We start from the raw sequence: 27,602 nt of genomic DNA, 5'->3' as shown, positions 1-27,602 counted from the left end.
GGAGGCCGAAGAAAAAGAGCGCCGTGAGCGCGAAGAAGCCGAATGGCAGGAACGGGAAGCCAAAAGGCAGGAACGGGAAGCCAAAAGGCAGAAATGGGCAGCCAAAAGGCAGGAACGGGAAGCCAAAAGGCAGCTCGAGTTGATGAGGCTAGAGTCGGAGCTCCGGCAGGGTTCGCCGGCGCCTAGCGTGACTTGTCCAACAGTTCAGGCGAGCGGTCCGAAAAGTCAGGACCAACGGCCGCCGTTCGTTGTGGACAGGTCAGGGCCGGAAGACGGAGCGTCCAAGGCCAAACGCGATGCGACCGCACTCGTATTCTTGGACAGAGAAGCGAGCCAGGAAAGCGAGAACGGCGCGGAGGCAGAGAAGCCGCTTCGAAATAAAGATTTCGAAACGCGCGCAGAGTCCGCGAGCAGTGGCCAGGGCATGGCACTAACGAGTTCGCAAGCGGGGAAGCTCTCGGAGAATGTTGACTCTTCCCCAGCGAGCGAGACGCGAAAGGACGCCGAGCAGCTTAGCCCGAACTGCGAGCCGACCGAAAACTGTCGCGGTAGGTTAGTCGAACCGCCAGCGGCTGAGGCGGTTTGCGTGAAACCCTTCGGTGGAGAAACTCAGCCGGGCGACACGGAGAGTACGTTGTCACCGTTTTCCGATCAGCCGTTACGCGAAGACGAGCTCAAGGTCGAAGCGCTGCCGACAGAGAAATCCGGTGAGCTCGTCGCGAGTGACGTTGACAGAGACCGTACCGCCGTCACGGAGAGCAAAGGGGTGCCTAAGCGAGATCAAGCACTTGCTGAGACGTCCGACAGAGGGCCGTACGGGTCCGCTGATCGCGTTCATGTGTCGGTCTCAGGTTCAACGGTCTCGGCAGAACGCTCAGAATCAGAGGAGGCCTCAGAGACGGCTTCCAACAGGATCGCGCACAGTGCGCGAGCTAGCGAGGTTTCTCGTGAAAGTTTGGACGACGAGGCTAGCCAGACGAAGCCGCTACAGCCCCCGGAAACAGAAAGCGTTCCTTCGGGTGCGAGCTCTTCTGGCGATGTCGTGGCAAAGCCTGTGAGCGGGACACGAGAGACGCGCGAGCAACGAAGCCTGAGCGGCGAGCGGACCGAAAGCTTAGTGGAGCCGCCGACGGCCGACGCGGGTTGCGTCATCCCCATCGACGGGGAAACCCAGGTGGCCGAGTGTTGCGAGGCGAACTCGATGTTGTCCCCAGTTCGCGATGACCTGCTTGAAAGCAAGGTGGGGCACTTTCACCCGCGTTCCAACCCAGTGGAGCAAAGGTCCCCGGGGCGAAAGCGAACGATCAGAGCTTTCTGCTTTGAGCGGAAACGCGATTGGGATGCATGCGTGCCGGCCGCTATGTTGGCCTTGAAATCAGCTCAGCGCGAGATTACGGGTGTCAGCTTTGCGAGGCTTGTATATGACCGCGGAAAGAGAACGCGTTTCGAATAACGAAACTAGCTTGCCGGGAAGAGCTAGTTGTAACGCAGCGTTCGTTTCCCCGTTCGGACAGTCCGTCCCGTCATGTTCAGCTTCGGACTCAAACACGAGCGGTATCGCTTCTCAAAACTAACGGATCGGGTGTTTTGTGGCCTGTCGTAGTACGCGCTCCATTACCTCGACGATGTCGCCAGCTTTTCTAGCACATGGTAGGAGCACGTAGAGAACTCGCGAGTCGTGCTGAGCAGACGCAAAGAAGCAGGACTATCAGTCAAACAGTCAGTGTCACATATATTGCGCCGAAGTGACGTAACTAAGGCAGGTGGTTGTGGTAGCGCGGCCGACGCAGACCGTCAGTCGTCGAAGTAGCCGCAGTCGTAAGCTATCGCCGACCAACGACTAAGTCAGAGGTAAGGACTTTTCGGGTTTGACTGGATATGGCTAGACTTAGCGGAAAGATTACTCCACACTGGCTAGTCTTTTAACTGACGCTCTCAGAAAGAGTGAGCCAGTAAAGGGTAGAATGGGGCACAAAGTAGGAGGACGCGCTTTAAGCGCTGAAACGAGCCTTGAGCGAGGAGCCAGTTCTAACGGTCCCCGACTTTTCGAAAGGTTCGTTATTCAGTTCGATCGAGCGATCGTGGCATGGAAGTTGTACTATGCCAAGAGGATGCGAACGGCCGGGAACGACCAGTTTTGTACTTCAGCCGCAAGCTAACTTGCCGGGAAGAGGCTTACAGTAATTCCGGAAAGGAATGTGGCTGCGTCGTGTGGGCAGTGCAGAAGTTTGCGTGCTCTGTAGCCGGTAACGCGAACGCACTAAGCCGGGCGTTCTTAGTGCTACGTTCGTCCTCCCCGTGTCTTTCGTTTCGTTTCTTCGTGAGTAGATTTTTGCGTAGCAGGTAGATGGGAGCAAAATTATTGCCCTCATTTGCTGCCTCAGTTGTTTATTTCCGCACCGCGTGATTTCAAGTAATCAACTTTAGTTAAGATCACTTAATGTCGTGTGTTACGTTTGACACTTAGTGTGAGTTCTTCTTTTAAGAGTTTTACGTCCCGCATGGGCCTCTTGGTGTAGAGGGTCCAAATTTGGGATAGACACTTAGCTAGGAGAGTTTGTCACGTTTTGAGTCTGGTGTTCTGACAGAGGACAGAGGGTGCCTGCTTGCGCTGGGTGTTGCCTGTTGTCGGTCGGTTCTTTGCAAGCTCCAGAACGATGAGCAACCGGTGCTGAGGACAGACCGAAGGAGCCGGACGAAACTGGTCGAGACACCTGGCAGCACGGCGAGGTACCGGTGATCCAGACCTGGCAGACGGTACCCGTTCATGGAGAGGGACCTGGTGGAGTCGCCCTTTTCCTGGGGCACTGGAGGTGCACCTGGATGAGCCTGGTGAACGAGCGCGCCCAGCATCCGAGCCACGTGGAGGCAGCTCGTCTTCACGGCGCATTGTCTGGCGGCGGGGGTGCTGTTGTGCCAGAGCGCCTGGCCCAAAGGCGTTGCACGAGGCGACGCGCCGACAGCGAGGCTGAGTCACGCATCTCCCTTTGTCGCTGCGGCGCGGCCGAATCCTGCATCTCGAAACGCTGCGGCGCGGCTGAATCCCTCAGCGGAGAACGACCAAAACAAGGGCATGTCGCTACGCCCGGAGGCGAGGTCACGGAGACTGCGGCGGCATCGCTCTCCCTTTCCCCATCGGCGGCGCAGCTGACTCACCGCTTCGCTACCATTCGTCGGAATTCAAACTTCAGGCAGCGAGAGCCCTGATTGGAGCTTTTCAAACTTCTCGGGGCCACAACGAACTTCCCGGGCTATAAAAGAAGCTCGGAGGCTCTCATCGTCGGCTTTCCTCGGCGGCTTCTCTCCGGCACCAGTCTCTTCGGAAGCACCGAGTGAAAGGGTGCTGTCGCCTTTGTGCGAATGATGTAACTTTTGCTTACCCTGTACATACTGTATATAAATGTTACTTTGAGTTTTCGTCGGCTGGAGAACTTCTTCGCTCTGCTCTGCGCCGCGTCGATAGCGGACGGAGCGAGGCAACGTCGCTACACCGGTGACTGCGCTCGGATGGCCAGTCGCAACAGCGGTGACAGCGGTGGGATGGCTGACTCCCAACCTCGGTGACGAGCAGGAAGGCGAGTCACAACCTTGGCGACCGCCCTGGGATAGTCATTCCCAACAGTGGTGCCAGAGGTGGGATGGCCCATTCCCAACACCATACCTCGCCAGTGATGTGTGTCCGTAGTAGTCGGATTTTTTGGGACTTCATAGGCTGTCCTTAAACAAGGGAGTGCCTCCGTAGCCTGCCCATGCCGCAGCAGATCATTAGTTCGATTGGTCGTTAATTGATTGTCTTAAACCATAGCTAACGCTCTGCCCGCAAGCCCTCGACGTTTGGCGCATGTGTTTACGCCGCGACGCGACGTTTTAAAGTGCGCGCATGTAGATTGCATAGCCGCGACGGTGACGGCGCGAACAAAGGCGCCCCTCCGCACGCGGCCCATCGCCGCCTTCTCGACAATGGCCGCTGGGACAAAGGACGGCTTCGGGGGGACATTTGCATGGCCTTTATTACGCCCCGCATCGAAAGCAGCCCCCGCGCCGAAAGCGCGCGCTGTCACAATGTATGCAGCCGCCGCGCGCCGGTGTTTTTCCAATGCAATGCAAAAATATTTGTCCGGAATTTATCCAGCTAACCCCGTTTGGCTTCGCTAATGCAGTTGGGTATTTTTTGCTTTTTTTTTCTCGCATACATCGCAGCTTCGTCCTGGCTGTTTGGAAACTTTGAAACGCACCGGTGAAAGTTGAAAAAAGTGTCTACTGTTGCCAGGCTGCCTAGAGCGCGCATCGGGTGAAAGGAAAAAAAAAAAGTGTTTTTCAGTTGGAAACGCCGGAGCGAGTCTCCTTAAAGAGAAGAAGGCCTTATAATCACCTCCTTGTGGCAGTATTTCTAGCCAGCTAATTTACAGCCTTGATCGTAAGTTAGTGCGGTTGTCAAGTCACGTAACTAGCTAAGGAGGTGAGGTAACCTGCTGTTGGAAGTGATACGGCGGTAGTGTTTAGAGGCTTTCTTATCAGAATGGTGGGTGAGCAGACTTCTCGCGGCCTGCGGCGCTATTTGCGATAGCACACACTTGGCTTTTTGACAGCCGTGCTGGGAAGCTATTTCTTTTTCGGTCTCTCACAGCCTCCGCCAGTGGAGAACCCATGTATGAAACGTACTCGCGTGGGTGTACGCGTGCTTCGCGGAACGTTGGCGCAACGCCCATCCACGACAACTGCTCCTTTTGCAGGGAAATTCTTTGAAAGGAACAATATTTATTTATTTAAAGCGGGCCATACTTCGATTACGCGATCTTTGGATAACTTTTGTTTGAGGAAGCGGTGCGACGGTTTGGTTATTCGTAGGTGCTTTAAACGTCCGTCGTTCCCGCTGGGCACGTCTTCCAAGATACCACGAATAAAGGCAATTGTTTTGATGAGTGTCTTGAGAAAGTCGTTTGAAAAACTTTGTTTAAACCTTAAGACTTTAAACACTTCCATATTCGCATGAACATTTTGATGCGTTGTGTCGCGGTCACAATTGTCTGCATCATTTTTGTCTATGTTGCCTTTCTGTACACACATGGTATTGTCGAATGATAAATAGACCCCGTTTTGGATACCTGCATTCCCACGAAATGAGAAAAGACAGGCAGCGCTCTAGTTGCCAATCCGCTGTGAAAAGTGTGAAATTTAAAGATGCTTTATGTTGGGAGTGAGTTTGTTCACTCTCGGCTTCGCCGTCTACCCTGGAAAATTTCACACCGAAAGGTTGGTGCTACAGGATTGAAGCTGGCTTCTCCGCATAGGAACTCAGTGTGCGGGAAAGCCTGCTTGCCGTTGAGGTTTGAGAGCGCTTGGGCTTTCGTAATGTGTTGTAAATTTAAAACGCATAATTGATGTGGATGAAATGAACACGAGCGTTAATGACGCAAAATAATTTTTAATTACTTCGTGACGCGTTCGTAATTATATACATTTAAATTTAAGGCATCTTACGCTCGAGGAACAGCGCGCTACCCTAATGGTGACTTTTACACCACCCTACGTTCTCACCGAACGCAGTTGAGCGTTTTCAGTACTGTTTTTGCTTTGCGTCTGCTGGTGTATCCAGGAAACTCCTCCCACTAGTATGTACTTAGGCCGAGTTCCCGTTATGAAGTGTCCTCTTCCCATAGAAAGACCCCATCGCCGCGTTTGTCCGTGTCTGCTCTGTCTTCATTGCCGAGCTTAGCCGGCTCGACCGTAGCGCTCCCTCCCTGTTCGCTGTTTCTCCGTCGCGCGTACTGTCGCATCGCGAAGCTGCCAGACCCGGTGGCATGCAGCTCCCTCGCCTTGCGCTCGCCACCGCCGCCGCATTAGCACGCCCGAGACTGTTTGTTGCCGGCTCCCGAAGGAGCGCCCCTGTCGGATAAGGGGACGCGGAATTGGGTGCGCGCTTCCTGGGCCGGGAAAAATGCGGCAAAACCGGAGGGGAAAAAAAGGGACAAATAATTGTGCGGGCGACTTCGCTTGATCCCTGCGCCGAAGAATGCGCTCTGCGACGGGCGGGCTTCGCCGCGAGGGACCCCGCGAAAAGAGGCTTTGCGGTTGGGAAATCCTGCCTGGCAAAGAGACGGCGAGGGGAAAGGAAGGCGCGGGGGTCTCTTCTTGGATACCGCCTTCTTCTCTTCCAGCGGCTTCCTTCTTCGCGCAGAGAGAAGTTTTCGCTTCTTTTATTTCTAAAGGCATCGTTTTATTGACGTTTCTGTTCTTACAACTGCTGCTTCCCCCTTTTCCCCATTTTTCCCTGTTTCGCAGCGGGAATTCTGGCGGGACTTTCCGTGTGTTGTTGAGGGACGGTGTGCCGTCGTTTTGGAACGAGAAATATGCGCTGCCACAGCGGTAGCCAGCGCACTTTGTGGCGCGGGACGTTATACCCAAGGCAGGTTTTCAGCTGCTGTTGTGGAATGAATATGAAAGGGGTTTCAGCGATCGAGCTTGCCGGGGGTTTTTCGTTATGACGTTTAAATTCCTCTTTAGTCTTTGTGCTATGTCTCATATTTTGTCGCACTCCTCTACTGTGACGCTTCATTGCAGCGCATTTTGTCGTAATTGTGAAGCGATAAATTGAACCAAATGTGCAAAATTGTTTCATTAGCATGTAAAGACAGCTTTGCGCGTTTAGTGCGCGTATATATAGTGTTGTAGTGAAGAAATTCTGTTAAAACCGTTATATTGCATAAAACAGGCTAAAACACTATTTTTAATGCTAATGCGCTAAACGAACTGCATAATGGTTGGTGGTTGTGATAAATGGTTGCACAAAGTTTATTTAAAATGGTTACGGCAGAGGTATGTGCCCTTAATTGTAGTTTAAAAATTATCTCAACTTCCCGTTTATTACCGCATACCGCACTAAATGCGTCCGCGTATATTTTAGAAGAAAAAAGCTCAGCTGCCGTCCAAATATGCACCTTCTGTTACGAGCACTGGAGTGAATTCGACAAGTTCTCATTCGTGGATACTTTGCGTGGTTCAGCTTACGTAAACGTTTGCAATGTGATGGTTGTCGAGACTCCTTATTTGTAAAGGTCAGAACAAGAGGCGCCCATCGCTGCCGTCCCATGAGCTAGTACAAGGACGTCACAATAGTGTGGTGCACTGCACTGCAGTGTCAAGCTATCCCAGCCAGCCTTAAAATTTTGAATTTTCTGCCAGCGTATGGATCATATCCGATTTTTATTTGTTCACGCCATGGTTATCTGGGTGAAGGACACTTACAATGCGCTACATTGTGCCCTGCATAGGTAGCAGTATGTCGTCACCTTCGACGTAACTAAACTTTGTAGGAACTCGGTATGAAGGCACCGGCACTTTATAGCGCGCTTTTCTCTTGAAAAAACGAAAGTGCTTTGTAAATTGCCTAAAAAAACATGTGGTGGCACATGTAGCCATGGAACCATATTCGCACCTCCCTTCGGGGTCTGCGTAGTAGAAGTTGTATTTTGTTATATTTTTAGAAACATGTTACCCCAAGAACCGCGTAAAATTTTGTTGAGCTGAGCGTCCTACAGGGTATTCCAATTGGCCCATGTTCGTTGCTTATTAAAAGGCGCCGTCTTGGTTTTACGAAACCGCACTTATCTTTGAGCTGTCCTTTGCTCTCGTGCACACTGGATGCATCGTTAATGAATAAGTTAATGGATACCTCGTGTGACTGATATGCTCGTGTGAGTCACTGGCTCGTAACTGTTGCATCAGGCTACGTAACTACTTATATAATAACTAATAGGAGGTGGTGAGTCGACGTTAAAACACGCACAAATTCTTTTCAGCGTCGAATAGAATGATTTTCTTGTATTTTTTTTTCTTCAAATAAGGGTAATGAAGCATGAGTTTCCTCAACAGATCTGAAAAGTAAAGCTTTAAGCGTAATTTAAACGAAGTCATTCGAGTTTCCAGACCATGCCTCCATGCCACTCGGCTGCATTTATTTTTGCGTTAAACGTAACGGTAACTGCAGAGAAGGAAATAAAAAAAAAAAAAAGATTGGGAGACCTTTGCAAGTTTCGAAAGCAGTGTGCTAACCTCTAGAAATGCACTGAGGCTTAAAACGCTGCCTGAAGTTTTATTTATGTTTATTTATTGACTTAATATAAACATGTAACGTTTTGTATTGAGATCTAGTAGACAGTAAATGAGTCCCCTCAACTGTGGGAATAAACCAATTTTTTTTTCGCTATAATGAACGGATTTAACTAATCAATAGAAGTGAGCGAATTCTCCGAGAGGCAGCGTCTTGAGAACCCGTCCAAAGTTAGTTCAAATAGAATTTTGCTCCTTAAATCCAACGTGAAACTTTGCACAAAATTGGTTACAGACGCGTCGAAGCAACTAGCGGAACTCATTGAGACAGACGGAGAGAGATAATTAAGGGCTATGAAGGGCGTTGTGTTCGGTGATTGTCTAGCCGAGGTCCCTCGGCTGTCGACAGCTCTTCCACCAGGACTCCTCGCGACATCCCTTGGCGCCTTCTCGCCCGAGGCCACACTTTGCTGGGAAAGGATGTCACGGCGCTTCTGGGATTTGCTGCGGCTGCCCCCATTTTTGCTTGTGTGCGCATTTTTCGTGTTCTCCCGTGGCGTATAAGCCGGTTCGAAACCTTTCGGCGCCTGGAACAGTGCGCTGGGTATTATCGGCCTTCTAGCGTGACAAGCTGTGAGAGAGGGATTAGCGGCAACCCTGACTGTCAACCGGGAGCCTCTGGCGTCTGCGGCGGAGTGCAGGGGTTCTTTTTATTTTTTTTAATTCCGTAGATGTCTTTGCTCTAGTTTCTTCTCTGTGTCTGTGCATCCTTGGAGCGAAGTAACATAGATTTTACGAAATACTACCCGACAGATACTTTGCCGTTGAGGTGAAAAATAACGAAGAGGCGTTTCATCTAGCTTAAAGGCCGAAATGTCAATAGGGGCTCTGTTAGGGGCTCAACTAACTTGCGCGAGACGCCATCATGCGAATTGGTGACTATTCTTTCTAGTTTCAGTCAATGTGAAGGTTTTTAATGAATGAGTCCACTGTGTGCATTCTGTTTCGGGTGCGAATCTCAAAACTGTTTGTGTCTGCGAATGTACGTTTGTCCGCTTGCTCTCAAAATAAGGCATGCCCTGATATATACAGTTGACGAAGTCCATGGTTAAGACGAACAACACTTTTGCTCTCCTGTAACGTCCACAATGGAAAAAAAAAAAAAACACCCGCTTAAAACGAATGTCTGATAATACGAACAAATTTTCACGGTCCTTTTCAGTTCGTCGTAACGGGAGTTTACTGTAAATGTAGGATACCCCAAGCACATCGTTGCATTTATGTTCGGTGCTCCCACAGATACCCCAAGCACATCGCTGCATTTATGTTCGCTGCTCCCGCGGGAGGGCTTTCTTCATTTTCGCGCGGGCAAACTTCGTTGACCATTGAACAGATACTTGATTGATTGTAGGGTTTTAACGCGCCGATGCAACGCAGGTGATGAGGCGCCGTAGTGGAGGGCTCCGGATTAATTTTGACCACCTGGGGATCTTTAACGTGCACCAAAATTTCGTACACACGGGCATAGGTCGGCGTACTCACTCGTGAGTACACTCATTTGTACTCATTTGTACTCAAACTCACGAGTGAGTACGATGATGAGTGATCACACACCTAGAAAAAAACAGTGAGTACGATGACGAGTGAGTACAGGGGTAAGTCCATTACTCGTGAGTACAGTACTCATGAGTACACTACTCATGAGTATGAGTACTCATGAGTACAGTATTCATGAGTATGAGTACTCATGAGTTTGAGTACTAATGAGTATGAGTACTCATGAGTACATAGTACTCATGAGTACTCACGAGTTTGAGTACTAATGAGTATGAGTACTCATGAGTACATAGTACTCATGAGTACACAGTACTCATGAATACACAGTACTCATGAGTATACAGTACTCATGAATACTGTGTACTCATGAGTACTGTGTATTCGTGAGTATATGCACTCCTGAGTACAGTAGTGCAAACAAGTTTTATCAAGAGCTCGAGTCCGGATGCGCGTGTACGAGTCGCAAACATTTAGCGGTGCCGCTGTGCAGCTTAACTGTCAAGGATGGTAAAATTAGACAACGAAAACTGCAATTCCCTCCTTTCCCGGTCCCTGTTTGGCGCTGTAAGCGTTTTTCGGCGGTCACTCGCAAAGGGGTCACGGTGAAGAGGGAAAAAGGAGGGGGTGAGGGCCCGGCGGGAAACGCGGCCGCAGTTGCTCTTCTCTGCTGGGACTTGTTGACTGCCGCAGTTATTTTTGTTGACGCGGCCTGTGAACGCGTGGCGGCTTCATTGCGCTTGCTCCCTTCCAATTGTTTTAAGGGAGAGGCGGTGGAGGCTGCTAACAACGCACGAACTAGGCGTACTGAAGTCCCTCTTTTTCGGTCTTCAGAAGTTTCCGTAGACGCATGTCACGCTGTGTAGTCGTTTCGTGAGCCGAACCGCTCATTTCAACAGTCGCAGTTAATTTTCGTAACTCGCGTCAAACCGACTGCGTGGTTTGTAACGTTTGCTGTGCGTATTCAAGCGACAGTTTGGCTGATGTACGTGCGCCCATATGGTTTTATTAGGTTCCCATTTTGAAACATTTTGCTCAGGTTGGCTAGTAATATGGTCTCGTGTAGTGCCATTTACAAGTGAGCATATAGCCCCACCGTGCACTACGGCGTGCAGGCGCGGTGGTGGAATTTGCCCCAGCAATGGAAATAAAATATCCGAGTACACCTAAGCACGTTTGTGAGTTGTGAATCGGACATCATAATATCCAGTTCAACGCGTGCGGCGCCTTGTTTAGCCTCGCATATTTTGTCGAAGAGCTCTATCATCTTGCCGCTGGAGGAGCGTTTTGTTTTCGAATGGCTTTACTTTCGAGTGGCAACCAACCCGATTCGCCGCTTCTCGTTTATGCCACCGCGTAATGAGGGCGCTGACGGTGATGGTGAATTTCGGTGGTTGTTATTCCCCTACCTTCACTACTGTTTACAGGCGGGGCGACCACCCCTCGCTAGCAACTATACCGCCGAGTTTAAGCTCGCACTGTGAGAGGCCTCGGGAAGGAATTGTTTTGAATTGATGAACGCCAACGCCAGACGCCGGGATAGTCGCTTAAGCTCGCATCTTGGAACGTCTCGTAAAACATGTGGATTGCACATAACGACGTCACCGCACTTTTTGATCGATCACTGTCAGCTTCATCCGCGTTGCTCGAGATAAGAGCTGCAGATTTCCACTGTGCAACCAACCCACCAACACGGCAATACAGTGACGTCAGTGCAGGCTATCACGCCTCCGAAAAACGCGTCTACGAACTTTGTTCTCAAGTACACAAAGCACGGCGGAGCAGTTCTACGCTGCTGTAACGGCTGCCAAGTACCGGCAGCAACTGGGTGCCCTGCGGCCTTCGACTGCGACCGATACCCTCTCCACGCCCCCCTCCCCCCCCCCCGAACACACACACACACACACACTGTTGGGACTGGGCCATTCTAGCTCAGTCACCACTGTTCGATTCACTTCACTTTATTTCCTTAAAGACCCCCTGGGGGGTGTTACACAAGGGGTGCATTGTACAACATAGATACAAAAGCCACAGGTTAACAATACAGATGCATAGATGTTGCGACGTTGCCCTGCTCAGTCCGACATCGACGCGGCGCAGAGGAGAGCGATGAAGTTGTCGAGCCGACGGTGATTTTAAGCTACATTCATATACAATATATACAAAGGTAGCAAGAGCGTTACATGGCTCGCACAAAGGCACTTCTCAACTCAGTGCCTCCGATGAAATGCCGCCGCACAGCCGCTGCTTCAAGGCTGGTTTTATACCCCCGGGGTTCCGCCGCAGCCGCGTGCAGTTCGAATCTTTCCAATCAGGACTATCACTGGCCGCAGTTTGAATCCGGCGAATGCAAGCGAAGTGATTGCGTCAGCCGAGCGACAAATGGGAAAGGGGAGGCGACTCAGCGGCGCCGCCTCCAAAGTCTACTCGTCGCTGCGTGTCTTTTGCGGGCCGGTCGTCCCAAGCATGATTTGGTGCGGCCGTCTGGATGGGAAAAGGAGAGTAGACTCGGCGGCGCCATGTGCCGCCAGTTGCGGCACGTCTGCCGCGGGCTGGCTGACCGAGGCGCGAATCGGGCCTACCGTCGGCGCGTCGCCAGGTGCAGCAAATTTGTGTCGGGTGCTCTGGTTAACCGCACACACACGCATAGAAAAATTAGTAAGATGAGACCCGTGTGGGTTTTGGCCTAGCTGTTAACGGAAATAGACGCAACGACGCGTAGCGCCCGTCCTGTCCCCTTTTCGCGGCGGGACCTCCCTCTTTGGCTTTTCGCGCGCTAGCCGGTTTTCGTCTTTCTGTTTATCTCTTACTTTGCGGGCTGGCAGCGGTTGCGAGGGGTACGGTTGCGCAATGTTCACAGAATTCGGAACAGCGGCGGCAGCGTCTCTTTCCAGATAGTTTTAAAGGGACACTGAAGTGAATTTGTCAAGCTCCCGTTTTTGCCTGCACTGCGTAGACTGGCTCAAATTAGCCCACTTTTCATCGTTTATCCGGTTGACAAATCGGTAATTATTTTACAAAGCGCCAAAGAAGAAAAACTACCATGCGCGGTTTGCGGCGGCCGCACCAACTAAAGCTGTGACGTTGGGAGGAGCGGGACCGTGATTGGACGATGCCCAAGGTGAGCAACCAAACAAGTTTCGGTTTCGGTTTCGGTTCTGTAAAACACAACCTGTGCGTTGTTGGATGGGCATTCTCAATAACTCAGTAATCATCGTACCGCGCTTCTGCCATGTTGTCAGCTGTAAAAATGCATAAAGATAAGCCTCCCAGGACGGCTTGGAATCGTAGCATTCACTAGCCGAGGCCTACGCAGTGCATGGACGCCCTCCGCGTGCCCGCAGACGCACAAATGTCATGCGCTCCCCCCCCCCCCCCCCCCTTCCCCCCTATTTGGAGCTTGGCTCACTCATGCCTGTACCGTAAAATGCGTGTTCGCACCAGGCCAAGGGTCTGTTCATTCTGGCCTGTGCCCACTGCCCGCAAGCAGTCGGTGCTTATGGACAGCACGCCAACGAGAACTCGCTAGCGCGCCAGTGCCAGCCTGCGCGCGTTCTGTGAACTAGTTCGTGGAGCCATGAACGTTGCGGCCCAAACAAAGGTGAACTCAATGTAGAAAACATCGGCAGAAAACAAAAAAGTTAACTTACAAAAAAAAAAAAAAAGCACGTAGCCGCGGGGACTCGAACTCGTGACTTGCAAAACACTCGGCGGCGACATACCTGCAGCCATGCCTGCAGCCTTAGACAACTCGGCTACGCGACGAACTGCGCCGACCGGGTAATATAAGGTATATATTGTACAACAAGTTTACATTTTTATTTAGTTTTGGCATTTCAAGCAGCTTAGGTGACTATTTGTTGTATTGTGCTCGTGCAGTAAGCGTCCCCCGAGTTTCCGCAATAGCTCACGTCTAGCAATTGCATTTCGTAGACGGAAAAGCGTTCGCAGATGCGTAGTCGTGCTGCTGAACGCTGTGCTTGTTCGCCCAGCGCAAAAAAGTGCTTCCCGCACCCTATTTTTACGCTGTACGGTAAAAATATCAGTTGATTTTATTTCCTTAGTACCTATATTGACTTCGCTGACTCTTCTCCCGCCTTCAAGAGGCCTTATATTTTCCTACAGGCGTACCAGTCAGCGAAGCGTCGCATGTGCGTTTGCGCAGCGCTTGTGTGAAGCGACCTTGACTTGGAGCTAGATACAGTGTACAAACTAACCAAGTAAAGAAAGGCCCATTCTTCCATTCACAAACGTGTCCTGGCCCTGGCTTCGTTCCAACTGAGCGAACGAATTGCGACGACCCGTCGGCGTCCGGCGGACGAAACGCTGGGCCGACTGACTCTGTCTGAAGGCCGGGGAGCCGTGCAGATAGCTCAGCCAATTGCGAGCTCGGCTCCTCTCGACGTCACACGAAAACGCCGCAGAAAATGGGCGAGCGTAAAGAGAGGAGGACAGCATTTTCGAATTAAGTTTTCTACTAAATAAAAGCGCGCAAACGCGCCCAGAGTGGTCGTAACATGGCCTGGGGACCCCGGACTACAATTTGCGCAAGTAATCCCGCAATGTTTACATATCACTTCAGTGTCCCTTTAAAGACGGTAGTCTTTCGTTGGCCACTTGAGCGCGACAATGTTGGCCTGTCAGTCTGTCTGTCTGTGTCCGTCATAAAGATAATTCATTATTGCAACTTAATATCACGCCCCGCTGCACACATGGGAGCTACTGGGGTCGCCTTTAAGTAGCTTCATGTACATAATGCGCCCTCTCTACAACTGGCCAACTGCCCCGCAATTGAGCCGCGATTCAGCCCGCGATTCAAAACGCGAGTGCGTACGTCCCGTTTCGCTCTCTCCCGTGTACGTGCCTTCGTGCAGTGAGAAGCCCTAGGACAATGCACCGTGTAAGACGTTTTCTTCTCGGGCTCCTCGGTCCTGATGTATATGTAATCTCAGTATTTCTAATTAGTTAAACATTTCATTTTTCTCTGTTTAGCTTTTCATTCGAGCCACGACCTAGCTAAGATGTTGCAGTCGACAGGATCATGATTTAAGGCCACGGGAGGACGAGCGGACGAACAACCTGGACGGACCGCACCACGACTACGAGAGTGCAGCACGCAGACATTGTACCGACGCACTCCACGCCAGCGGTGGTCGACACAGTGCTGACTTCAACGGAACGCTACGTCCTATGCTCTTCGAAGAAACAGCAGTTCGTGAGCGCACTACGATTACGAGGATTACCCTGCTCTAGTCGTAAGGACGACATCATCTTGCGTCTCCTAGAGGACAACGAAGAACGTCGCCATCTCTCCAAACGAACGAACGTGCCAACGCTACTTCAGGCTGCCTCCGACAACAAACGGCAGAGGACCCTGCAAGAGGCGCTGTTTGAGAGCAGAAGGCTGCGTGATGAATGAGAAAGTTTTCTGAGACAACTGGCGAGAGTCGGCCGCACGTTTTCCCCGGTGCCTGGACGGCACGAGATCCGAGCACAGGCAGAATGCACGACGGCACGCACATGAACGAGACGACGCATGCAAAATTGTGATTGCGTGCTCACCGGACCTTTCCCAGGTAATCGCCACGATTACGGAGACGCATCGAAGGTCAGTGCATTTCTGGCGAGATCACGAACACACGTTGCTCTGCTACATCGCCCACGAGCTACATCGCCCACGCGCAGGTCATTCCAGCAACGAGACGCGCAACGTACGCAGCGCGCACGAGCCAGAAGGCACCACGTTCCTGGCACCCGCTCTTCCGCTAGACGTACACGAACGGAACGCTGAGAGCACGGAACGCAACGGAGCCGGTACGTACATTTTCCGCACGTGCTGTCCCGGCGCGGGTCCACGCAACCAACGACATCGCATCCGGACTGGTGGATATGGCCACAACAAGCGAGCAAGACGCACGGCGCCCGAAATGCACCATACGTGGCGAACGACCGCACCCCAATTCTAGGGGAGTTACCTAGATAAAACGAGACGCACAGCGCACGAAACGCACCAGAAGTGACGAACGACGTCCAACTTGAACCAGTGGAGCTGACCACGGAGAACGAAATGCACAACGCACGGAACGCCACCAAGCCGCAGCACACACGGAGGAAACTGCTGTTCGCGACACGACATCCTCCGCTCCCACTGCAGCTGCTATCCGGACTTGGCCAGCGAATGTTACAACCGCAGAAATCACCTGGCCACAAGCAACAAAAGACCCAGCGCACGCGGTTCAACCCTACCGGAAAGTACGAGCTCTCCAACACCCGCTGCTCCCGCCCGAGTCCAGCGGGCGAACGACATGACACTCGTGCAAGTAGGTCCGTCAACGAGCAACGACACGGCCAGCGCATGCGGCATGTCCGAGCCAGAATTAACAAGATCACCGGCACCCGCGCTCCGATCGAGACTCACACGACAAACACCATTTCGTACACGAGGACGCAACCGCGAGCAAGCGGACTCGCGATAAACGGATCCTGCTTGTATGGGAGAGATAGCGATTATAGCATTCTCAAAACAACGGGCAAAAGACGAGGTCTTGAGCGACGACACGGACACGGCAAGAACGGCAACGAATGAACCCGATCCAGACGAAGCATCGAATGCCCTGACGATGAAGTCACGCTTGCGACGCCGAGGAATGTGGGACCGAACGGACGGCACGAACTATGCACGCTTCTCCGCCACAACGGTTTAACTTCCGAAACAACCACGGCGACTGCGACCACGGAGCCGCAACGACTTTGACCGATCAGCCATGCCACCCTACTAAAACGCCCCGCTACCGCACACTAAACGAAAAGCCAAACGGCTCCCGCACCATACGCAACGCACGCGTCAATTCAAGCAACGTCCTCAACGCGCCGAACTGTGCCATCCCTACACAGCGCAGCTGGCCACCGGACAAACAAGACGTCTACGCCCCCACATGCATCAAGCACGCGACGAGCTACACGAACACAATCGCCGACGGAAGCGGCGAACCAACGCAACGCCGTAAACACTGTCAAGTTCAGGTCTGACGAAGTGAATCCCACGGCACACACACAATAAAATCAAGCAAATTTGAAATTCACCGAAACTCAATGAGACGAACACCCTCTTAACGAAGTTTCTAGTATCTGGAACAACAAAAAACAAACGCCAGCATCGAGCATCTGTGAACAAGCGGACAGTGATCTGGATACGAACGGACGTCAATCTACGCGAACGCTTCATTGTTCCTGGGGGCAGGCGCATTTCGGATTCAGAGCACGATTAGGATACGTATCAGCGTGCACGGAAACGAAAACGGACGACAAACGCTGCCACCCGAAGACACGCAGAAAAACGCAGTTTACGGCCACGGCCGCACCGACAAGCACCGAGCTCCCCTGAGCCCGACCCGGCCTGAGAACAAGACGAGACGCCAGGCGCAGCGCAATGCGAGTGCTTACGTTCCGTTTCGCTTTCTCACATGTACAGTGTACTTGCCTTCACACAGTAAGTCGCCCAACGACAGTGCACCGCGTCAGACGTTTTCTTCCTCTATCCTGATTTATATGTAACCTGTGTTTTTCTAATAAATTAAACAATTTTTTTTCTACTTAGTCTTTCATTCGAGCTACGACCTAGCTAACAGTGCAGATAAGTTGATTGTTCGTGAGTAATACAAATTGAGTACTCATGAGTACTGATTGAGTACTCATGAGTGCAGAATGAGTAGTACTCATGAGTGCAGAATGAGTAGTACTCGTGAGTGCAGAATGAGTAGTACTCGCGAGTGCAGAATGAGTAGTACTCATGAGTAGTAGTACTCATTGAGTACTCATGAGTACAGAGTGAGTACTCATGAGTACAGATTGAGTACGAATACTCGTGAGGACAAATGAGTTTGAGTACAAGTGAGTACGATTACAAATGAGTATTTGATGAGTGAGTACGAGTGATTTTGTGAACAGACGAACTTTTTGAGTCTGAGTTTGATTGAGTACAGCGTAAATAAAAAAAATTGTGATTGAGTTTGAGTGAGTTCTCTCTGTTTTGCCGACCTATGCACACGGGCGTTTTTGCTTTTCGCCTCCATCAGAAAAGCGGCCGCCGCGGCCGGGAATCGAACCCGCGACCTCGTGCTCAGCAGCGCAACGCCTTAGCCACTGAGCCACCGTGGCGGGTTGAACAGATACTCGCTTTGGTCGTCGTTTAGGAAGCTGAAAGTAGGTTCTTCGGCAGTTAATAATTGAATTTTTAAGAAATGAAACACTTAAAATACAATACTTATCCACTTCTATGACCGTGGCAATTCGTGCGTTCATAATACACGTAGTGGGTGGGCAATGTTTTCATATACGTATACCTGTTAAATATGCCGATTTTTATTTTATTCTTGCAGCGCGGTAGCATTTTTTGTTGTATTGGTTCTGATCTATGTAATCTATTTAAAGGTCATCTGCACTCAAAATTTCGACCTCTTGAAAACACTATTTCCGTATAGTCTGCTGAAAAAGAAAGCAAGATGCAAAATACAACAGCTGAAATACGCGCATGGACGCCGCAAGCGGTCACCAAAAATCGGCGATTTTGAAACCGAAATCGAGAAGAGCGCGGCCATTGAACATTGAAGTGACGTTGCAGCCGTCCAGCGAGCGGTCGGGCGGTCAGATGCTCTTAGGCAAACCTACAGAGAGAGAGAGAGAGAGAGAGAGAGAGAGAGAGAGAGAGAGAGAGAGAGAGAGAGAGAGAGAGAGAGAGAGATTTTAATGAGCTCAAATGTGAGAGTGGAACCCTAGTCCGGGAATCCATGCCTTGCCCTCGCCGTCTTGGCCCGTGTCACCAGGAGAGTCTGGTCCTCCGGTTGACAGCTGGTCAATAGTGTCTCCCACAGCTCAGGAAAGGAACAGGTGGAGAGGGGTGGTAGGGCTAGGTTGTGAGCGCATTCCACAATTATATGCTGGAGGGTACCTAGTCGTGGACAAAATTTGCATAGAGTGATGTACTGTGTGGGAAACAATAAATTCATTCGAACCTGGTGAGCGTTACAGGCGCGTCATGGCTGATCCGCGGGCAGGTGCAGCGTGGTCTGCGGCGGAGCTTTTTTGAACGCTTCTGCCTGAGTAACGAGGCATTTCACGGGGCTACTACCACTCGTGTCTCAGCTGATTTGGTGGTACTTACTACTCATAATAAATAAATTTGGTTGAGGTGAAATTTGAGTGCAGTTGGCCTTTAAGCAGTGGAATATAGAGAATAATATATTGCCTTGTGGAAAGTAAACTTTTGTGCGTAGTCAGCGCTGTGTGTGTGTGTGTGTGTGCAGCCTCTGTCTTCGTTCCGTCCTGAGCTTTGTTTAGTTCCGGCGTTGTGGAAGCTCGTGTTCAACTGCTTGCCGCAACAGGAATATTTGGCTGAAGGCTTAACAATTTGATGCATGCTAGGAGTTAAATTCAAATGATAGGATCGGTAATAATTAAGTGAGGTGCGCGAACGTAACACTAGGGAAACTAGGGTATCCGAACGCTTTGCTGCTCACCTCTTAGAAAATTCGTTTTTTGCGGTTCCCAGAACTACACGTTTCGTTCTGCCAGCGCCGAACTGGTGCTTCCAAAACAAGCCTGTTCTTACCAAGTGGGTTTGAACTGAAACAGGAGCAAAATCGAGAAAGTAGTTCCAGGTTCTGGAGCCGTGTATATCGAAACGGCGCACTTATGTTAATACTAACTTGCAGGGTTTTCATGGGCTGGGGCACGGTGGTGTAGAGAAAAGTGTTGCTGCGCAGAATGCCTTTCGCAACCGAATCTCACGGGAGCAAGCCCAGCGCATGGCCATCTCGGCCGTTCCCCTCCGGTTCTGGGAGCTTGCCTCCGCTCGACGTTTTTATCATTTTTTTTAAGCAAATTAAAGAGTGTGTGCACTAAATTTCGCCCTTCGTGATCCCCGCACGGCTTTCACAGAGCCAAATGGTGGCAGAGGCATCAATTGTGCTTCCCTCATGCGGGCCAAACGAAATTAGTGTACGCGGCGCTATCAACTTTCTCGTTCCCCATTGGAGTAATGGGCCACGAATTTCAAATCTTTCTCTGCAGGACTCAGGTTTCGCTCTCTCCTTTGTTTTGCTCGAAAAAGCGGGTCTTGTTCCTCTTCTGTGTGACTGGCTTGCCATTTCGAAAGAAATTGCACTCCTTACCGTCACGGTTAAACTTTCGTTACAGTAGAAGGAGGGGGGTGTGTGGGCGTTGCAGATTAGCGGTTGGTGCGTTTGAGCACGGCCGCTCAATGGGAACTAGTTCCCATTGAGCGGCCGTGGTTTGAGAAACACCACTAGAGTGTGCGGGTGCGGGGCAATTCCTTCTTGTGAGGATCGGCCCAGCTGACCCCGCTCCCGTTCCTCGCATCCTGCCAGTCTCCCGTGAGAAGCGGGATCGTGGCCGCCTTCAGAAACAACTAATGCTGACGATGGTCGTCACGGCGACGCTAGGTCTTTACCGACGGACACATTTTTGTCCGGTGCCAGGCATACGTCACGTTTCGTTGTAAGACTTGCTGGGTGGGGGTTTTTATACAATTCGGGAGACGACGCAGATGAGGGTAGGACACGAAAGCCATGAAGGTGCCAACATTACTGAGACACACGTTGTTCCGACGCCGCATGCTCTTCCCCCTGGGTGATTCCACGAGAGGACGAACATGCTGTACACGCGCATTTTTTGTTTTTCCCCATATTTTTATGAGTTATGCGAAAGCCAGGGAATTGCTTAAAACTGCAATTCGTATTCCTCTAGCGTGCGTACTTCGTGAGAAAAAAATGCAAACGTTGCGTGGTTGACGCGCGATTTCCGGCGGCTGCAGTTTTTTCCAACTTTCGGGTTTCGCGCAAGGCAAGGTGTGATCGATTTCAGATGGCGCTGCATGCGGATGATATCATAAGCCGTACTATATTTGCATAAGCGGGTCCAATACGACGCGCTGAATGTGCCAGGCGCACTGCACGCGATTGCGCCGATTCCGCTCTAAATGTATCGGGTGCTGCACTATCACTACTTTCATAACCGCAGCTAGAAACTAGGAAGTAGGCAGAACTCTGGCCTTCTGTAATAGCGCCCCTGGTCTCCGAATAGAAATTCTATGGGCAAATAAAGCATTTGGGGGGTCCAAAATGGCAAATAAAATTATTTTTTTATTGCCGTATAAGTAAGCCTGCTATGGCGGTTGCAACGAGTGCCCTGTTGAAATTTGTGCCCGGGGTATTCGACGAGCTTTTCTTGTGTTCGTGCGCATGCAGGTGCCAGAAGAAGCGCTACTCGGCCAAGCTGCCCACGGCCAGCGTGGTGGTGCCGTTCCACAACGAGCACTGGACGACGCTGCTGCGCACGGCCACCAGCGTGCTCAACCGCTCGCCGCCGGGGCTCATCAAGGAGATCATCCTGGCGGACGACTTTAGCAACAAGGGTAAGCGCACAACTACTAGGCTGCAGCCGACATTGCCTCCTCCTATACACCTACCAGTTACGACTGAAGCTCTGCTCAGGAGGCAGTGCTCAGCGGGTTGGTCAGTAGAACAGCTGGAAGGAGCTTAAAAAACCCGCCCGCATCTTCCCACGGAGGGAACTCGAGTAAATGCGTCGCAGAGTGGTGGGGGTATCGCGTGAATGTTGCGTAATTGGGTATGGTTTGGGAATGCTTAATTGTTATTTCGTCTTTATTATTCTTATTTACTGAATGAAGGAGAAGCGAAGGCAAGGAGTGTAAAGTTAAAGTCTGTCTTTATTGCTTGGTGTCGTCAAGCAAAGCGTCAAGTCAGGCGAAAGCCAAGCAAAGACGCCCTTGACTGATTTCCAAACGCGCGCTCCGCCGCTTATATACACACCGCCCGCGTTCGAGGGAGAGGAGTACGGGGGAGAGACGCGCATGCTCACACTTCCGTACACAAGCGCGCGAACTTTCCACGCACCCACCACGCCGTTATCACGTGTACACGCCCTGCCGCCGTTACTGTTGAGCGCGACGCAGCGCACGGGTAGCTACGACGCATGCGCCACAGACGCACTCCCCCCGCACCGCCGCAGCTGTTGTTGAGAGCGACGGAGCGCACGGGGTACACGCGCTCCTCCCGCACCGCCGCACCTGTTGTTGAGAGCGAGGAGGGTACGGGGGAGAGACGCGCACCTGCACCTCGACGCGACGCGCATGCGCAGTGAGCGTGTGGACGGCGCCGACAACATCGACGAGTGACATCGCGAGCCTAAGAAAGGCTCCGCATTTAAAAGTATCGCGACCGTCCGGCGTGGTTTCGTAAACATCCGTTGAATTGCCAGCGCGCAATGTTGGTGGCCATGGCTGTTGTTTTCTTTAAATGTAAAGCGCAGCTAGCACGTAGACGCACGTAGTATCGCCAGTAATTATATGTTCGTGTTTTATTTACTCCATTTTGTTACGTTATAATAATCTTAAGTGAGCTACTGGAAGAAGTATTAGATTGTTGCGTTATCACTTAACCGTGGTGTCTCCTTGGTTTTAAGGCTTAGTTTTTTTAAGCGCTGTATAACTGAAGGAGTCGCATCAGACGGGAAGTCTCTCGTGATTGCGCAGAGCCTGTAATCTAGCTCTCCATTTTATTTCATGATATGTGTGTCGGGCCGTTCGTGTGGCGGATTTTTTGGGGGGAAGCGGGTCACTTACGACGGCAGTTGACTAGCTGCTAATTTCCACTCGCATATGGAAACGCTTTCGTTGCAAAAAATGGCGAGCTCGGACTGGTGGCAGCACGGAATTTCTGGTTTTGTGAGCGCGAAATATTTATCGGAAAGCCCTCGCAGCCAATTATAGAAGGCGCCGAAGAAAGTGCAATTACAAGCCGCTTCTATTAAAGGCGTTCGCTTTTTAATTAAGAACAAATTGGTTTAGCAGTGGAGTTGCTTTGTTCCATAGCGCGAAATATTTATTGGAAAGCGCTCAAAGCCAATTAGCAAAGACGTCAGAGAAATTGAATTATATGCCGGTTTTATTATGGCACTAGGTTTTTTTGCTATACACGTCTGAAAGGTTGTATATGTTGAGGAGGAAATTGATTTAGTAATATAGTTTCTTTGTTCGAAAGCGTGGAATATATATTGGAAAGCCGACACAGCGAACATGGAAAGGGGCTGAAGGAAATGAAATTATATGCCACCTTTATTGATGCGTTAAGCTGCTTGAAAGGTTTTCGGGGCTGAAAAACCAAATTGGTTTTAAAAATGAAATGTCAAATTGGATAACTGAAGGGCTTGTTGTTGGCCTCCACTGAAGAATTGTCATGTTTTCTTTGAACTTGAAGGGACTCTGTAACCATTTTTGCAACTTTTCTAAATCCTAAATGCTTGCAGAACGTAGTCAACCTCACGGAATTTTTCTTCCTTTTCCTGGCTCGGCGTTCTTCGAGTGCTCGAATTACGTCATTACAGTGGCGTAGCGACTATTGGCCGGCTTTCTTTCAGTTAAAGAAATAAACGCAATCGATGGCCACTTTAGAAAAAAGCCACAAAACAAAGCAGAAACGGAAGGTGGAGGGTTCTGCTGCGGCGAGCAAATCACACAGTGCCGCTCTGTGCTGAGCTTTGACGATGCTTCCAGAGGCGAAGGAAAGAGTGAAAGCGTTTATCGAAAGTTTTGCGGGGTCCCTTTCAGAGCAAATCAGCCGTACACGCCTACTTAGTCGGTAGCTTTCGTAATTTGATTGAAATAAAAGAAAACACAGAGAGGTCGGCCTGCAGTATACTCGGTGACAACTTAAGAACGGCACCGAAAGTTGCCGCTGTGCCTTATCACCGTAGCCGGATGTTTCTCCGCGCGGCGCAAGTAGGGCGTTACTGGGAATACTTTGAACATGGCGTGAGCCGTTCTCGTGATTTTTTGGACTTAATATGCTTATAAACGACTCCAGTGACGCCAAACAAAGTGCGTGAGACAAGGCAGACGATGTCACGCATTCATAGCAAACCCCTCTCAAAACGCGCGCGCACTGACGTTACGGGTCCGGCGCTTTGGCAGAGTAATACACTACATGAGGTGGTGCCGTTCTTGAGTTGTAACCGAGTATAGAAGTTTTGGCCTGCTGTACTGTTTGTGAGAAAAAGGAAAGGGAGAAAAAAGGCGTGGATGGAGGGCGTAAAGCAAAGCAAAAACGTATGGTGGATCTGCTGCGACGAGCAAATCACACAGTGCCGCTCCGTGCTGGCGATGCTTTCACAATGCTTCCACACGCCAAAGAGTGAAAGCGTTTATCGGAAGTGTTGTAGAGACCCTTTAATTCTTAACTGAGAGGAAACGGCAACCTTTTGGGCTCAACTTTTTCTTTTCAGGAAATAAATCGAAGAATGGCACTTTTACAGGTCTATGACTAGCATGCTCTAAAATACAATAACTGGCTAAGTAATACATGGAAGACTAATTGCCCACAGGGATGTAGGAATTCTTATTCCGCACTTTTCTTTGGCATATCTTCAGTGTTACGTGATATCTCACTTTGCCGCTATCAATTCAATTACGTCCTGATATCGAATATCAGGCAAACGCTTTTTGTTCAATAAGGACACCGAGGCCGTTCTTACACACAGGGAAATTCGCGTGTCGAGATACAATTTCCGTTCCGAGGGGTTAAAGGAATGCACTCGTTTTCTTTTTCTTTCTTTTTTTTCCTACGCTGATGTGCTGATGCTATGCAAAATTGTTGCAAAAAAAAAAAAAGAAACGTCATGTTGTTGGTTTCGGCAGGAGATACACAAATTTCCTTTTCTTGGTTTCCGGCTTTTTTTTTTTTTTTTCGCTACCACCTCCGCGCCAACCTCTTTTCCTTTCCATCGTGCACGCTTCGATAAGGCGCTCGTCTTCCTCAATCCTTGTTAGCCTCGATGAGTGCTGACGTATTAAAGACGTTTTTGGGCCCGAGAGCAGGATAAGGAGCGGGAAAAATAAATCGTCCAACGGCTGCGGCTGTTTACAAGCCAAGCTGACTCATGTCTAGCCCTGATAAGATGCCTTGGCCTGGCCATTTATATGCGTTCCCCTCTTAACTCCTTCCCGCAGACACGCAGCCTCCGAGCTTCGATCGCGCTCTCGCCGACCGAGCTTAAATCCCCTCCGCTTCTCTTGGAAATAGAAGAGAAAACGACGTGGCGGTTGCGAACGTTTTGCCCCCCTCCCCGAGCACTAATACCTTTATCGAGGACCACCGTTATGCGACGTGAAAGGAGCGACTTCAACGGGAAACTGAAGTACTATAGAGCTCTGCCTTTGGACGCACTTCTGTACGGCGTTCTTCTTGTATCTCCCAAACGACGAAAAACGTAGACACAAAAAAGGAAAAGCGAACATAACAAAACCTTCGCACACAAGACGAAGATTATGATGAGGAGGAGGTGATGCTGACGGCGTGCCGCGGGTGCCGATATTTCCCGGTGGGAAAATAGCAGCCTCACTTTACGGCGCACTGTCAGCTACGAGCGCGCTTGCGAAGAGGAAAGAGAATATGAACACAAAATGGAGCGCTGAGCGGTAGAAAAAAAGGCCGGCGCAAGTCAAAAACAAAATAGCTCGGGACCTCTAGATAGATACAGGCAGAAAAATAGAACGCGGAGAGGTCTGCTTCCGGCGGATCCGGATTCATATACACAGAGAGGCGGCTGGCCGGCGCCGAGTACGGAGAAGACCCCTCGGGGCGCGTGAGCCGTTCGTATGGTTGCGTTAGCGACAGCTGCCGGTCCTATTATCTCGCAAAAAGGAAGCTCGTTTCGACCTGACCTGGCCAGGGGCTGTTCGCGACCCGCCACCGGAAAATGCCGAAAATATCAACCCGTCCAATTTTTCTCGGCTTCCTGTCCGCTCTTTCCTTTTTTTCGCCCCTTCCTTCGCTTTCTGCTTCCTCTGCTCATCGGATCGGTCGTGTCGTCGGGAACGTGGAAGAGGCTGCAGAAGCGCGAGACGGGGCGATTATGGGCTTCGCTTCTGCTGCTGTTGCTCCGGGCTAACGAGGAGGGATCCGGTTCGCTCGCGAGCAGCATGGTTTAGGAGAGGCTTCTTCTCGGCAGAGGGCGAGCCACTGATCCGACCGGGGCCTAGGATATAAGGAGGCATGTGCGGGGGGAGCAAGACAAGATTGTCGTCGCTCCGCTGTATCAAAGAAGGGTTCAGGATAGGTCGCGCCGATGTGTACGTGGCCTAATGAAAATCCCGGGAGCTGTCTCTTCTCTTCCTTTTTCCCTAATTCGGGACCATGATAAGCGGAGATCCCCTTGAACGCGCTGCTCTTGATATCCGGACTGCATGTGCACTCTTTGTTGCCAGTGCTGGTCTTCATCTCGTCTTCCGTTGGCCCTCTCCGCCGGCGTGTTTATCGGCATTAACAACCCAGATTGGATGTCGGTATACAGTTGCACCATTGGATGTCGGTATAAAGTTGCACCACATATCGTCCTCTCCCTGTTGTTGTTTCGTTTTTTTTTTCTTTCGTCATAGCAATAATAAGAATCAACCACCGGTTGCTTCTGTTGGGGTTTTGATCGTACGAAGAGCTGCCTGAAACGGCTCCTGATAGGATTCGCCGCTGTGCTCTCAGTATGGAGCACCGAAATGTAGAGAATGCGACGCGGAATTATTTATTTTTCTATACTAGGGGTTGTCGTTATGTTTCCCGTTTACAGCGTGCGGCCTAGTCATTCGACTTTGGACTTCTCGTCATTTTGCACCGGTTGCGTTCAGAATATTAATGCTGTTGGCAGGATACGACTAACCATCGCGAAGTGGGGTATACATTCAACATTCTCAAAGGTAGAATCGTTGAAGTCACGCAAATCGCTACTCTCCAGTAAAAGTTGACAAACTTGCTCAACTTCGCAAGCGTGCTTAATCGTTTCGTAAGATGCGTTTCGTGGGAAGCGAACATTCAATTCGCTACACGGATTGTGAAAAGACGCGGCCAGCCCTTCTGTCTCCTCGCTGGCACTTCGAGCCGTCGCCTTCGCGCCCTCTCCTCTACCCGATCACGCATTTCCTTCTAGTCAGCTAGCGAGCTCGTTTTTCATTTCATTCGGCTCACAACCCTGTTCTACGAACGATGTGTAGGTTAGATAACCAAGTCGTACTCTCGAATAGCGCTTCATTCTTCAATGAGCACAGCATCTTTACGCCGTTTTCCTTAGCCGTTCATCTTGCAGAGCGCCGGTTTAATAAGTAGCCTTTTAGCCGGTGTGGACGCATGCGATGTTCTGTATGCATAAGCAATTTTCTGTATAAGCTGGGGCAACTTAAAGGTGCCCTGCAGACGAAACACAAGCTGGGTTCATTTGAAAGATTGCTTCGTTAGAATCATGCTGACACCACCTTTAACGTAAACTTCACTCAAATAAGCTGTATAATTAGGGAAAAAGGGAATGGTCATGCGACTCACTAGCTCATTTCCCGCGACAGAACATCTCACGTCATATGCACAGCCGTGCGATTGGCTGAGGCCGCCAAAAGCAAACTCAAGTTAGGCAGTGCTTATAAGCTTGCAGAACGAGCTATTTTCGCTAAATGTATTTTCATATTTGTTTTATAACCGTAAGGATTGGGGGGGGGGTGAAACAATGGAAGTTACGAAAGTAGTACACGTAAACGTAGAAGTACCGTGGCAGTGCGTACTGCTGTTGGTACTGCGCGCACTATGCTTGCTATAGCTGCACAGTTTGGGGTTGTCTCAGACGACACTGGCCGATTGGCGTTAGCGACATTGTCTTGCGTGACCCTATTTATCGAACATACCCCATGTTTTACGAAACGAATAATGCCTACCGTAACAACAAAAAAAAAAAGCCAGGTGCAAATACAGTAAAAAACAAAGCAAAGGCGGACAGCGGTGCGGAGCAGTATCGGCAGTATGGTAACGCCATCTAGGAGGACTGATGGTAAACAAGGCTCCGCAGTCCGCTGTACCCTGAACACTTGAATTTTGTTGGAAGACCTTTCCCTGTGACATCATGGCAGAAGTCACGAAACGCACGATTTG

The 27,602-nt window shown here is 50.5% G+C and overlaps 1 protein-coding gene across 2 annotated transcripts in view; it reads left to right on the top strand.

Moving 5' to 3' along the window:
* The window catches only part of LOC144174558 (putative polypeptide N-acetylgalactosaminyltransferase 10), a 248,974-nt gene that overhangs the window by 190,583 nt on the left and 30,789 nt on the right, over positions 1–27,602 (top strand). For both annotated transcript variants that reach the window (XM_077703327.1, XM_077703326.1), the window contains one exon: positions 20,868–21,034. In XM_077703327.1, the coding sequence (XP_077559453.1) occupies positions 20,868–21,034 (167 nt within the window). The remainder of the gene's footprint in view (positions 1–20,867; positions 21,035–27,602) is intronic.

The sequence above is a fragment of the Haemaphysalis longicornis genome, unplaced genomic scaffold (genome assembly GCF_048455015.1).
Source record: "Haemaphysalis longicornis isolate Haplotype H1 unplaced genomic scaffold, Haemaphysalis longicornis Haplotype H1 scaffold_3, whole genome shotgun sequence".
NCBI classification, from domain to species: domain Eukaryota; kingdom Metazoa; phylum Arthropoda; class Arachnida; order Ixodida; family Ixodidae; genus Haemaphysalis; species Haemaphysalis longicornis.
Note: the sequence above shows the minus strand (reverse complement) of the source record. Positions and strands in the feature narration are given on the sequence as shown.